This window comes from Ascaphus truei, chromosome 5 (genome assembly GCF_040206685.1).
Source record: "Ascaphus truei isolate aAscTru1 chromosome 5, aAscTru1.hap1, whole genome shotgun sequence".
Lineage (NCBI taxonomy): Eukaryota > Metazoa > Chordata > Amphibia > Anura > Ascaphidae > Ascaphus > Ascaphus truei.
This window is the reverse complement of record NC_134487.1, coordinates 214,064,555-214,078,859: the sequence shown is the minus strand read 5'-3', so window position 1 is coordinate 214,078,859 and position 14,305 is coordinate 214,064,555. Positions and strand designations below refer to the sequence as shown.

At 43.8% G+C, this 14,305-nt stretch overlaps 1 protein-coding gene across 2 annotated transcripts in view; it reads right to left on the bottom strand.

The window, feature by feature from the left end:
* Positions 1-253: 253 nt before the first annotated feature.
* The window catches only part of LOC142494535 (palmitoyltransferase ZDHHC1-like), a 28,320-nt gene continuing 14,268 nt past the window's right edge, over positions 254-14,305 (bottom strand). For both annotated transcript variants that reach the window (XM_075599005.1, XM_075599006.1), the window contains exons 4-8: positions 5,391-5,515; positions 3,271-3,429; positions 2,254-2,360; positions 863-967; positions 254-434 (exon numbers count right to left, since the gene is read on the bottom strand). In XM_075599005.1, the coding sequence (XP_075455120.1) occupies positions 357-434; positions 863-967; positions 2,254-2,360; positions 3,271-3,429; positions 5,391-5,515 (574 nt within the window). In that variant the 3' untranslated portion in view covers positions 254-356. The remainder of the gene's footprint in view (positions 435-862; positions 968-2,253; positions 2,361-3,270; positions 3,430-5,390; positions 5,516-14,305) is intronic.

Here is a 14,305-nt window from a genome sequence, read left to right as displayed (position 1 = left end):
GATCCTGATGAACCTAATTGCAGTTAGGCAAGGTGTGTATATTTACATGGATCCATGCACCCCCATGCTATAAACCATTGAGGAAGTCACCGACAGCGTGACAAAACATGTAAGGTTATTTTTTATTGGACTTTATCCTGCAGCTATATCACAGCGTCATACTGCTATTAGCCCCTCCCCCCCAACCCTCCCCATGCCCCCCAACCCTCCCCATGCCCCCCAACCCTCCCCAAATCCCCCCCAACCCCCCACGAATACAGAGCTCAGCACTGTAGGAGATCCTGTCCCAGTAAGTGCTGTTGAGGTGGACCACGGATCCCTCTGCAACTGTCAGCTGTGCCCCTGTGGTGTGCTTGCTAAGGAGCTCCTTCCATCTCTGCTCCATCAACAGACAAGGACTCTGCTACTGGTGTGCTATGCTGCACCATCTCCACCTGTAGCAGGTTATACAAACTGAATTTTAAACTACTACATTTGTGAGTGTGTATTGTTATGGTTTTCACCTGAACCACTATTTTAATAAATTGAATTACACTATGGGGCATGTGCTTCCGTTTTTTTTTTTTTTTTTAGAATCTTCCTGGAACTGGTTATTCCATCTGCAGCAGCTAAGACATCAAAAAAAACTGTGTGGTGCTCTAAAAAAAAGGCAGATATCACTATTTATATCTTCAAAGGACAATAGTCCACAATTAAGTAGCCCTCAGGTAACTTAGTAGAATATGCACATGAATGGTGGTATACAATTCCCAATATCTGACGTAATTGCTGGAAAAAATCCCACAAGGCTCTGTAGTAAGGATTTAACACATTCTGATGTCCAGACATATATACATCAATGTGTATCAAAAATGGGTAATACCTTGAATAGTGTTGGAGGGCAATTACCCAGGACTCGCGTAAAGTTGCAGCGTCCTGGTATGATGGCCGATTTGTCCTGGGGTATTGTGTGTACTTCCGCTTGGCACTGGATACAAAGAAAGAAGAAAAGGCAGAGCACTACTTCAATGTAAGAAAAATGATTAGAGAGCATTCCCATGGATAAAAAAAACGATAATTTAATGGATGATAAAAGACATATAAGGGCATGCAGCCAACACCTATGCGTTTCACGCTGAGGAGCTTTGAGTGGTTTCTCTGGCTTTGCATCTGATTCCCATGCTGTGCTTAAAAGCTGTTAACAGTGAGCATTAGTTTGTAAGGGTTCCATGTAAAAATGGATTTCAGGCAAAAGGTGACAAGGTGTGCTCATTTGCATGGAGAGAGAGAGAGAGAGAGAGAGAGAGAGGAGAGAGACACACACTGGTGGAATTAGTGGGGCAGCCGCTCCGGGCGCAGCAGTTTATGGGGCGCAGGTCGGGTGTACAGTTGGAGGCAGGAGGAGGAGCCATGTCCTATTTTGTCCGTTTTTATGTAGCTGAATAAATGGGTTTTAACTTCTAAATCAGCTGGTGAGTTTCCAACATTTTTTCACTCGGAGCGGCAGTCACATCGATCTTTCTTTTCTGCTGAATCTACTCTGATCGATGGACGCCACCGGGGGTATAGGAAGGTGAGATCTGACTCATTCAGACTCGCAGTGCGGAAGGAGAGGCGAGGAGGTGTTCCATATTGAGTGTGTGACTCCACACCACAACCGGCCAGGAGAGACTGGGTAAGAGGACTATCATAGCATCTATAGGGGTACACATATTAGTGGGTATCACCCGCTCTGTTTAAGCACCCCGCTACATTTGCACTAATTACCCCCACCTTACAGTATGTCTCTCCATCTCCTAGCACTGGATACCTTACTTCCACAACCCGGAACAAGCTCCAGCTTTATACAGCTCAACCCCCTTATAACGCTGTGCTTGGGGTCCAAAGAATCACATTGCGTTAGAAATCATGTACAATTGTATGCATTGTACAATAAAGTATTTAAGATACCAATAATCGTGTTGTAAAGTATTCACAAATACAAAAATTGGAAGCCACTCTTGCATCGCGTTATAAGCGGATTCGCGTTTTAACGGATCGCGTTATAACTGGGTTGGGCAGTACATTTTTATTGTGAATTATTATTCTTACTACATTCCTAGAGCTGATATTCGGTTTCATTTTCATTGTCCGGTTACTTTAGTTTCAGACAATATGTGTAATATTATCATTTCTTAATAAATGAACACAAAGTTATTACCTGACATGCCAATATTCAGATTCAAGTTCCATTATAGCTGCCTTTAAGAATCCTATAGATATTAGGACACATACCTCGTTAACAGGTTCAGCTTCAACATCTATATCCTTTGTATTGCATGCTCTCTTTTTCTTCTCCCTCCGGATCATGATGCACTGATAGGTAGTTATCCGTTGATGCACTGGCAGGGGAGAGGCAGAAAGGACCATATTTACTAAGTAGTCTTCTGTCATAAGACACCTTCACTTCAATGGAATGTACGGTGTCTTCCAGCACCAGAAGGTATCTTACGGCAGAAGACTGCTTTATACTGAAAATATAGCTCAATGCAATGGTTAGAAAAAATGTGTCAATGTGTAGGCGTGAAATACAGAAGCCTTTCTTACACCTCCACCCTCCTTCATATTAATTAAATCTCTAGGTTAGGCCCTCGCTCATTCATAAGCCAGAACTCTCCTTAATAAAACTTCATGACTTCATGTCCGTAGGCCGCACACACAAATACATATATACAGATGTAGCATATGACATTGTTTCTCTAGACCAGCGGTGTGCAAACTGGGGGGCGCAATACTTTACTGGGGGATCGCGGCGTTTACAGAGGTCCCGCGCCGAGAGTGCGAGGCCTCTGTAAATTTACTTACCTGGTACCAGTCACGCGTCTCTATGACAATGCGGCATCAAATGACGCTCGTTGCCATGGAGAAGTGACATCAAATGACGCCGCGGGTCAAGTGACATAACGTCACATAACCCCGCAGCATCATTTGACGCAAGATTAGAGGGGGCGTGACGGAGGAGCAGAGCAGGTAGGGGGGGGGGGGGGGGGCGCGCAGGGAGTTTGCACACCGCTGCTCTAGACAACACAACTTATGCCATTTTAATGCAGAACCTTACAGAGTTTCCATAGGAATTAATGGCAGTGAAAATGCAGAATATAACATATTCCAACATATTTCACCAAGAGGGAACAGTGAGGTCTGCTACATCTGTATTATATATTCTCAATTATGTTTTCACAGCTGAACGATGGTCAGGGTGAAAGTAAGGAGTTAAATGAACATTACTTTGTGCATTGGTATTATACGTACTGAGAAAGAGGTGAAAGCCAAGAAGATGTCCCAACATAAGCAGGTGGATGAGACCAAGAATAGCAGTAACTGATACAATGACGACAATCATAAGTGCTTTTGTGTTCATGGAGACTTCAGGGAAAATGGCAAACCAGGTGTAAGACAGGTTATTTGTAACTGGAAAACAGAAACACAAGATTGCAATGATTTTCTATGCGTCTCACAGAATTATTTCAATTAGTGTCTCCTAGACTTCAATGGAGTCTCACTGATAAAAAATCAGTACTTCTCAATTAACCCCTTTAGTGTGTGTGTGTGTGTGTGTGTGTGTGTGTGTGTGTGTGTGTGTGTGTGTGTGTGTGTGTGTGTGTGTGTGTGTGTGTGTGTGTGTGTGTGTGTGTATATATCTGAACCACAAAAAAGAAAAATTAACCCTCACATGAAGCACTCAGACATGTTGTAGATTCTATGTCTTTTTGATGTTTTGGGATGCATGCATGGGTACATGGATGAATGGTAACTTTAGATATTTTAGGGTGCCCTCTAATAATTCATCTCGGTTTGTTTCAATTTTAAGCCATCTATATGCAGTGTAGTCTGGGTTAAACTTTGTTTTTCTTTTCCCGTCCTCATAACCGTCCGGTTCTAATCACCCAGGGTACTTTGTCCCCTGTGTGGTTTATTTTATACAGAGGGGTTTCCCTGTGCATTTTCAGGGTGTGTACTTAGTCAGTCCTGTTCACTTGTCCTTTATTTAAATTGGGGAGTACAGTAGGTAGGTTTGTTTTAGTGATTTTCATGTTTGTTCATGTATACAGTATGTGTGATATGTTTTATGTTAAGTTTTTGATTTCAATGATCTAATAAATGTATTTTCATATTTGGTACAACATGTCTGAGTGCTTCATGTGAGGGTTCTTTTTTGTGGTTCAGATTTATCTTTCATCCCTCTAACACCGCTGACAGAGGTCTCCTTTATTTTACAGGGGACACTCTATGTTGATTTAGGCATTATTTAATTATTATTGGATTGTTTTGATGCGCATTCTATTTGTGTGTATATATATATATATATATATATATATATATATATATATATATGGAAAAAAAAAGAGACAAAGCGCAAGCTCCATAGCATAATACTGTATGGGAAATATAACAATGTGTACAAAATAAAAAAAGGTCAGAGATGAAGTCATAGTCTGTGACGAAACACGTCAGGACGCTACGTTGCGTAGTGACGTCACCTCGGTCCGCTGGCACGCATACACGGAAGCAGAGTTACGGGAGCAGCTAGCACCTCCAGCTGATTCACTGACATTTTGCCAAACAGGGGAGAGCAGGGAGCTCCCTGAGCACAGCCCCGCTGGGTGAGGAATTGTTCAGGACCACGACTGCCATCTTTGACGGCTGAGCTCCCAGGTGCCACCCATAATCGGGACGCTTGTAGTGTGTATGCCCTCCCACTTCTATTGTACATCAGATTGGTGTTTATTTTCCTGCTGGCAAACGGACTGCTGTACAACTTGATAGTGACGTCACCACCATTGAGATTTGATCTCATACGTGTTGATTATATTTGTCCTTACATGTGGCCTGTGTTATATATTCTTTTATCAGGTCTACTATTTTATAGCCCTATTCTGTTACACACATATCTAGGAAGCACATTGTAGCGCTACTTTACTGTTCTTGTTTATATATTATATATATGGCAGTACTCGCCAGATGAAATTCAATATTGAATGTATTTATACCCTCTGGTCAATCATAGAGAATAAATGTGTGACGTTTCAGACCACAATGGTCCTTTGTCAAGCTCCTAACGAAATTGAGGTGTTTAAATGTCCTGTGTCACGCGACCAATAGGAAACCCTGATGTCATCCCTTGACTTCCTATTGGCCCTCGTGACTTGGACATTTAAACTCCACAGAGATACTGGCACCCCTTATGGAGGTCAATATCTCTAGAAGCAGGGGGTACCAGAGCTGAAAGGAATGGGGTTTAGCTCCGGAGAAAAGGATGTAGTACAAGGCGTTTTGCTGATTTAATCAAAGTGTCTGTAAGAATATCATTGTTAGTAAATTTGGGCTGTGGTTAAAGAGCTCCAGTTATTTTGTAGAAAGTAGGGGAGTACCTTCTAAATACATATTTGTTCCCTGCATCCACGGCTGAATAAAATAGGCAATCAATATATAACAAGACATAATTGTCAATAGGAGAATTCCCAGAAAGGCTGACACTGCACAGTTGAAAAAAAACCTGTAAAAGGATCAGGGAAAACATATATTAGTAATATACAGTATTTACATCACCCCTATATCTAGACAACCAGGCAGAATGTACTGTTAATAGTGCAGTTCCCATCCACGTCATTTTTTAAAGGGTTCTTCATACTGCCCACTTCTTTAAACTTTGTGTTTAATTCCTAAAACCTGAGCTCAGAAACCAAAATTAAAATGACTGCTAAATCCCTTCAATTTTGTAATTAACCAAAGTTTCTGACTGTCTCTCTGCGATAACATCCCGGATAGCCCTCTGCCGACTTAAACTTAACATGGCAAAAACAGAGCTCCTCATACTTCCTCCCAAACCTGGCCCTACTATCTCCTTCCACATTACTGTTGGAAGTACAATCATTCACCCAGTAGCCCAAGCACACTGCCTAGGGGTTACACTCAACTCCTCTCTCACATTCAAAATGTATCTAAAACCTGTCGCTTTTTCCTCCGCAATATTACAAAGATATGCCCTTTCCTCAGGCCCTCATTCTGCCCAGGACATACTTGAAAACGAGAGGTAACTCTCAATGTATTACTTCCTGGTAAAATATTTTATAAATAAATTCTCTCCCATCTCAATTACTGCAACCTCCTGCTGTCCGGACTTCCTGCCTCACTTATCTCCCCAACAATCTATCCTAAACGCTGATGCTAGAATCACTTTACACTTTCCTAAATCTGTCTCAGTGTCTCCCCTGCTGAAATCACTCTCCTGGCTTCCTATCAAATCTCGCACTCAATTCTCCTCCTCACTTTTAAAGCTTTACACTCTTCTGCCTCTCCTTACATCTAAGCCCTAATTTCTCGCTATGCACCATCCCGACTCTTGCGTTCTGTTCAAAGATGTCTTCTCTCTACCCCTTTGTATCTAAAGCCCTCTCCCACTTTAAACCTTTCTCGCCGACTGCCCCACACCTGTGGAATGCCCTTCCCCTCAATACCCAGCTAGCACTCTCTCTATCCACCTTTAAAACCCACCTTAAGACACACTTGCTTAAAGCATGAGTAGCACTGTGGCTAATACTATACACATGATACATAAAGCTTGGCCCCTTGCAGACGCACTTACCAGAATGTCCTCCTACTGTGTGTATGTTCTTTCTACCTACCAATTAGATTGTAAGCTCTTCGGAGCAAGGACTCCTCTTCCTAAATGTTACTTTATGTCTGAAGCACTTATGTCATGATCTGTTATTTGTATTATTTGTTATTTATATGATTGTCACGTGTACTACTACTGTGAAGCGCTATGTACATTAATGGTGCTATATAAATAAAGACATACATACATACATACATACATACATAAATAACTGGACTTCAAATAGCTCTATCAGAGAAAATCAGGACAAGACAGTGGGCCTCATTCTAGTAGCTTCGATAACCAACTCTTCGAAGATTTTGAGCAGCTATCGCAAAATGTTGCTAGGTAGCTATTCAGAAAGCTTTGATGAGTTGGTTAAATCGTGCGGGGAAGGCATTTTTTGGGGGCGATTTCTCGCTCCTGGCCAAATACACCACGCAGGAGCTGCAAAACATTAGCAAATCGCATTTTTTCTGAAATCACGCTCTTCTAGTAGCTCTTATTTATCAAAGATTCATTTTGCCAGTCAAAGGGTGGAGAGATGGGATATGCAAGTAGGACTTTGAAAAAAAAATGCATTTTTCCTGCATCCGATTGATGCCGGGGTCTCCAGAGCTGATACACATTAATATCAGAACCAGAGACCTCCGGCATCAATTCCCCAGTGATTAATACTGCTAAGGTAATGAAGGGGTTAACCCCTCCCACTACCCACCCGGTATGTATAAACACCCACTGCGGGCCAAATACCACCTTCACCCATCCCCAGGGCCGCCAACAGGGGGGGTCTGCCAGGGTTGGCGTTACGGGCCTGGTTTGTCAGAGGGCCGGCCACCTGGGCACCCTGCGCGGCTGTCAGGGCCGCCAAGAGGGGGGAAAAAAGATAATGGCTGCCGTTTGTAGCCAGACTGAAGATAAGGGAGATCCAACGCACTACGTATTTGCTAAATAGGAAATGTATTGTGCCACTGGTTGTGGCCAGACCCCAGCTCTGTATCAGATGTAGGCCTTCCTGTCCCAGCCTCTGATGTCAGCGCGCCGGGCCCTTCTGACATCAGCGCGCCTCAGCTTCCGGTGTACTGGGGGGAATCGGCAAGCAAAAACATAAAAAATAAAAAAAATACAATAAAAAAAACCCTGAAAAATGAAAAATTACATACTTTCAATATTTGTTTTACCTTTAGAAGTCTCCACCCTCCGAATCCCGGCGTATCAGGAAACTCTCGACCAAAGACGCCATCCTCCGAGATCAGGTAAAAAAAAATCTTCTATCTTTTCTTCCATCTTGAATCTTCTTGCCATTGTAATCTATTGAATCCCCATGCTATATCCAAAATGGATGTTGACTCGACGTCTTCGTAAGCTAAAATGGGACGGAACAGGCCTAAGGGTCAGATGGTCCAGCTCCAATCCCATGTGATAGTCACATCCGTAAAAAAAAATTAAAAGCCTAAGGATCCGGGGATCAGGCGTCCCGCTCAATGCAACGCTCTGTCCGCGTCTACTGTCGGCGGCACTGCGCGCAGGAGTGCATCTGGCACACTACCTTGTACTGTATGTGAGGGTCCCGCCTCCAGGTTGCACTCGCGCACTGATGTCATCGCATGGCGCTGTGAGGCTCAGGGAGCCACGCCGCCTTCGGCGTGCTCCCCACTCACCTTCACCACCGCGGGCTCCTCCATGCTGCTCGCTCCCGGCTCCTTTCACGCCAGGCAACCACCGCTGCACTGGCGCACGAGCGCTTCTTTTAATAGCGCGCTCTAAGATCCACCTCCTCACTCAACTTGGCCCTCGGCACCTGCACCGTCCTACCACAGTCCTCACTTTGCACACACCTCCACGCTGCAGGTACCTCATTGGACGCTCTCTCCTACATATGCTCGGCTGCCTACTGGCAAATCGGCTGAGCATAGTCCAGTTGCGTTGCACTCACCTCTTCTCTGCCTCCACAGTCTTGTCTTTTCATGCTGCATACCTTCCCGTGTACCGACCCGGCTTTCCACTACCATCCGCTCATCTCCAAACCTGACCTCAGCAAACGGACTACGACGACTCTGCTCTCTCCTACCCTGACCTCGGCAAACAGACTAGGATGACTCTGCTCTCTCCAAACCCGACACGGCTAATAGTACCTGCAACATTCCGCACCTCTCCTCCTCTGACCCGGCAAGTATATCGACCATCTGCACCTCTCCAACCCCGACTAACTGGGTGGCGTAATATCCTTTCCCACGTCAGCACCGTGGTTCCGTCTTGTTTGTGATGAGCACAGCGTGACAGGTGCACGCACGTGACACGTGCACAGCGCACACAAGCTCTGCGTCAACTAACCTAATCAGCAGTTTAACCATCACCTGTCTCCTGCACCAATACCCAATCTTCGCTTGTGCTGAGGATGCACCTCCGCTCCGCCTCTCCTCTCATTGGTGCCTCTCCCTCATATATGCTCTGCTGTGCGATTTCCACATTGACTGAGCATAATCATAGTTGTGTTGTGTTTACTTCTTCTCTGCCTCCACAGCCTTGCCTTGTCTTGATGTTCCTCGCTCTGTGTACCGACTTGGCTTTGCTTTTGGACTCCTCTCTTCCGTACTCCTGACACCGTCTATCTATAACAATCTGCACGTCTCCAACCATGACCTCGGCACTCGGACAACGACCACTCTCACCTCTCCAACCCAGACCACGGCTAATAGTACCTGCAATGATCCGTACCTCTCCAACCTAGACCCTGGAAAGTATGTCGACTATCCGTACCTCTTCAATCCCGACCCGGCTACCTCGACCAACCTACACTCCAGACGCGCACTCGTGGCTGTGGGCAGATTTGTATCCATTCCCATCTGAGTCCCGTTTTCGGTGAGCACATCGTGACAGTGATGTCATCTCCAAGGGAGGTACGTCACATCCTTAAAACCACATGGGTGCCATCACATGGTACTAAAGCCAATGGGATTGAAGACAATTCCATTGGTTCCTGTATAATGTGACATGTTCCATTTTTCTACAAAGGATATGACATCATGCCTAAAAGTATTGGCTTAGGATGAAGAGAATTTAGGTTAGATATATATTAATTGTAAATGGTATCACGTTTTTTTCCTTGAATTGATTGATGGGACTATTTAAAAGACCGGACGGACATAAGTCCCATACAGTATACCCCCGACGAAGTGGAGTAATCCGTGAAACACGTAGGTTGGAGTTACCACATCATTACATCATTGCAAATCAGCGTGCATAGGTGTGCACTTTATTCTCTTGCAGGATGCTCTTTGAATACACCGCCTTATACCCAGAACCGACTTTTCTACCATCAGCTCTCGCGAGCTATCTCTTGATAGCAGTGCTGAGACGTCGGTAGAAGGGGAGAGAGGTGGAGCCAGCACCACTCCTTAATTATTAGGTTCATCCTGCTTTTTTTAATACAGTATTACCCTATGTTATGTTTTTCTCTTTTCATATGCTGAGTTCCATCTGGATCCCTTAAACAGCAATGGAGTAATCACAAAAGGACATTGTTCACAGTTGTATTCGTTGAAATTATGTTTAGATAATTTTTATTATTCACTTTGTTTTTATATTTGTTAGATTAATACTTTTGAATTTGCTTACTTAGCATTATTCTCGTTAGGCGCCTTACAGTACTTTTTTTTTTCAGTGCCTCTATGTATGTATCAGGGTTTGTATGTATGTCTGTATGTCTGTATGTCTTTATTTATACCACGCCATTAATGTACATAGCACTTCACAGTAGTAATACACGTGAAAATCATATAAATAACAAACAATACAAATAACAGATCACGGGAATAAGTGCTTCAGACATAAAAGTAACATTTAGGAAGAGGAGTTCTGCTCCGAAGACCTTACAATCTAATTATCAGTGTGTGTGTGTGTGTGTGTGTGTGTGTGTGTGTGTGTGTGTGTGTGTGTGTGTGTGTGTCAGTGCCTCCTTGTATGTATGTGTGTGTGTGTGTATGTGTGTATGTGTATCAGTGACTATGTATGCATCAGTGTGCCACTATGTATGTATAAGTGTGTGTCCTGTATGTATCAGTGTGTGTGTGTGTGTGGGTATCAGTGCCTCTATGTATGTATAAGTGTGTCCTGTATGTATCAGTGCCTCTATGTATGTATCTGTGTGTGGGTATCAGTGCCTCTATGTATGTATCAGTGCCTCTATGTATGCATTAATACTGTGTGTGTGTGTGTGTATCAGTGCCTCTATTGTACTGTATGTATGTATCAGTGCCTTTGTTTGCATCAGGGTGTGTATATATCAGTGCCTCTATGTATGTATCAATGTGTGTGTGTGTGTGTGTGTGTGTATGCATCAGTGCCTCTATGTATGTATCAGTGTGTATGTATGTGTGTATCAATGCCTCTGTGTATGTATCAGTGTGTGTATATGTGTGTCGGTGTGTGTATCAGTGCCTCTATGTATGCATCAGTGTGTGTCCGTTTGTGTGTATTGGTGTGTGTATATCAGTGCCTCTATGTATGTACTAGTGTCTGGATCGGTGCCTCTGTGTGTGTAGTATTAAGAAGGGGAAAGAGGGGGAAGGAGGAGTAAGAGGGGGAAAGAGAAGAGGAAGAGGGGGGAGAGGACCTGCAGACCAGATGGAAAAAAAAGGTAACCCTCGCTCCTTTCACTCGTCCCTCTCGATGTTCATCCTCTTCTAAGTATATGTATATGATACACAGAGGCAGCGTGTGTCTTCATGAGCAGCACACTGCAATTACTCACAGTGTCCGTTCCGTCTATGCTCTGAGGGTGTGCACCTCAAATAAGATAAATCCGCGAAAATAACCTGTAAAAGCAGGCAGGTGGAAAGCACAGCTCCTTGCGAAAAATGGGATCCAAAGTATTACTTGCTAGTAAACACAGAATTTATTGAAATGCGATGAACAGCATAACAGCCCAAAAATACAGAACTACTCTCTAAGAGCTGTGCGTTTCACACGCCTGCTTCACAGGTGATTTTCTCTATGTTATCAGTGTGTGTATCAGTGCCCTTTATGTATGTATTAGTGTGTTCTAATGCGTATGTGTATCAGTGTTTGCATCAGTGCATGTGTGTGGATCAGTGCATCTATGTATGTAAAACTGTGTGTATCAGTGCCTCTGTGTGTGTATCAGTGTGTGTGTGTGTGTGTGTTTCAGTGTGTGTGTATCAGAATGTGTATCAGTGACGCTCTGTGTGTATCAGTGTGTATGCATCATTGCCTCGCTGAATGTAAAAGTGTGTTTATCAGTACATCTGTGTGTGTGGGTGTCTGTATCAGTGCCCCTATATGCACGTCACATTGTGTATCAGTGTATAGGGCCTATTCAGTTCAACTTTCAAGGGAGTTTGCATGTGTAGCTATTCCAAGAGCTCCAATAACATGTCCAAATCGCTTGAAAACGGCTTCTTCCTGATCGATAGCACTCTCGCTCAGACAAATCAAGTGGTAACTCAAAATATTCCAAAATCGCATTTAAAAAAACCAAAAAAAAAACCCTGCTATTCATGCACATCGCGCCTGCAACTCACACATTCTGATCTCGCCACCTGAAAGGTGTGAGATCGGATTCACGATGTGCAAATGAATGAGAAAAATTTCTTGTTACTACATCGGATTGAAGCCGGGAGCCTCCAGAGCTGATCCGCCTTAATATCAGCTCTGGAGACCCCCTACTTCAATCCTATGTAATAAAAATACATTTACAGCCCAGCTTCATTACCTTAGTGGCTAACCGCTAAGGTAATGAAGGTGTTAAATAGCAGTGCCCGGTTTGTTGTTGGTAGAGGGGGTATGTGAGAGACTTGTAGTTGCCCCAGGGAGGGTGGTATGGCCTCCAGGGGTTACTACAGCTGAGGTAAAGAAGGGGTTAAACACCCAACTTGGTTAGGCCTCCCAGGAGGGATTAACCTCTCCTCTTCTTAACAGTTACAGCGGCTAAGGTAATGAAGGAATTAACCCCCTCACAAAAGGCCTAAACACCCATCATGGGGCAACTACTCCCTTCATCACACTCCCTCTACCACCAACACCACACAGGAATGGGAAAAAATGCTATTAGCGAAAGTAGGCTAATAGCACTATAGCCCATTCAAATAATCAATACAGTGCAATACAATAAAATACATTACAATAAAAGATACTCTAGCCATGTAACCCATTGTCACTGTGGTTATCTCCTTCATTACCTTAGCGGTTGTAACCGGTAAGGGAAGGGTTAATTTCTCCCGGGAAGCCTAACAACCCACCATGGGGCAACTACCCCCTCACCTACCCACTCTACCACCAACAAACCGGGTAATGACTGTTAACACCTTGATAACCTGAACGGTTATCCAGGGACCACATGCTTCCAAATACAAGCCCCATTATGGGGTGCCGGTATCTCCTACAAGTTTAATTCCCCCCCCCCCTTTATATGATGCGGGATAATTCAACTTGCAGGAGATACCGGCACCCCCTACGGAGGCCTGTAACTCAGGAAGCTGGGGCCCCAGACCTGAAATTAATGCAGTTTAGGTCCAGAGACCCCTTGCATCAATTATATGTTATTAAAATAAAAATAGGGCAATCGCCTGTAAGAGCTGTGCTAGGAGATGCAGTTCTCTGTGAGCAGTTCTTACAGAGGGATATAGTACGGGCAGATCTTTGAAAAATACAAACTCGATCGGTATGGCATTTTTCTACCAAACGGTATTTAGCTTCCAATAAATTGTTCTGAATACCGTGTTAACACAAATGTCATAACAATCAATAGGAACATGCCAACCCAATCGATATGGCAGTGATCTTATCGGAGCTACCTGAATAGGCCCCTATTTGTCTATCAGTATCTGTATGTGTATATTAGTGTGTGTATATGTATCATTGTGAGTGTATCAGTGCCTGTATGTGTGTATCGGTGTGTGTGGGTATCAGTGCTGGTACTGCATGTAGCAGGGCTTGTATGTGTGTATCAGTGCCTCTAAGTATCAGTGTGTTAATGTGTATGTAGCAGTTTTTGTATCAGTGTTCTAACGTGTGTCTGTATCAGGGTCTATTTGTATCTGTGTGTTAATATGCGTGTATCAGTGTGTTAATGTGTGTCGTGTATCTGTATTAGGGTCTGTGCTTATCAGTATATTAATGTGTGTCTATCCGTGTGTGTGTGTGTGTGTCAGTGTTTTAACATGTGTACTGTGTGTCTGTATTAGGGTCTGTGTTTCAGTATGTTAATGTGTGTGTATCAGTGTGCCTGTGTAACAGTGTGTGTGTGTGTGTGTATCAGTGCCTCTATGTGTGCAGCGGTGTGTGTATATGTGTATCGATGCCTGTGTGTATCAGTATGTGTATATCAGTATGTATGTAGTAGTGCCGCTATGTATCGGTACCTGTTTGTGTGTATCAATGTGTGTGTGTATCAATGTGCGTACAGTATATCAGTGCATCTATGTACGGTATTATAACAGGGGACTTATCCCTGTTAAAAAATGTGCCTCTAATCCAGCAGTGTGGTGGTCAACTGCTGGTAGACAATAAACCAACACCACCTTGCTGATTACAGGTGTCAGAAAAAGCCTGCCTCTGAGACAGGAAGAGAGATTCTTCCTGAGCTCACTGGTGAGCTGAGCTGACACAGGAAGCAGAAAGACAGAGAGTTCCCTAGTCCACAACTGGGCTGACCTGTGGAACAAACAA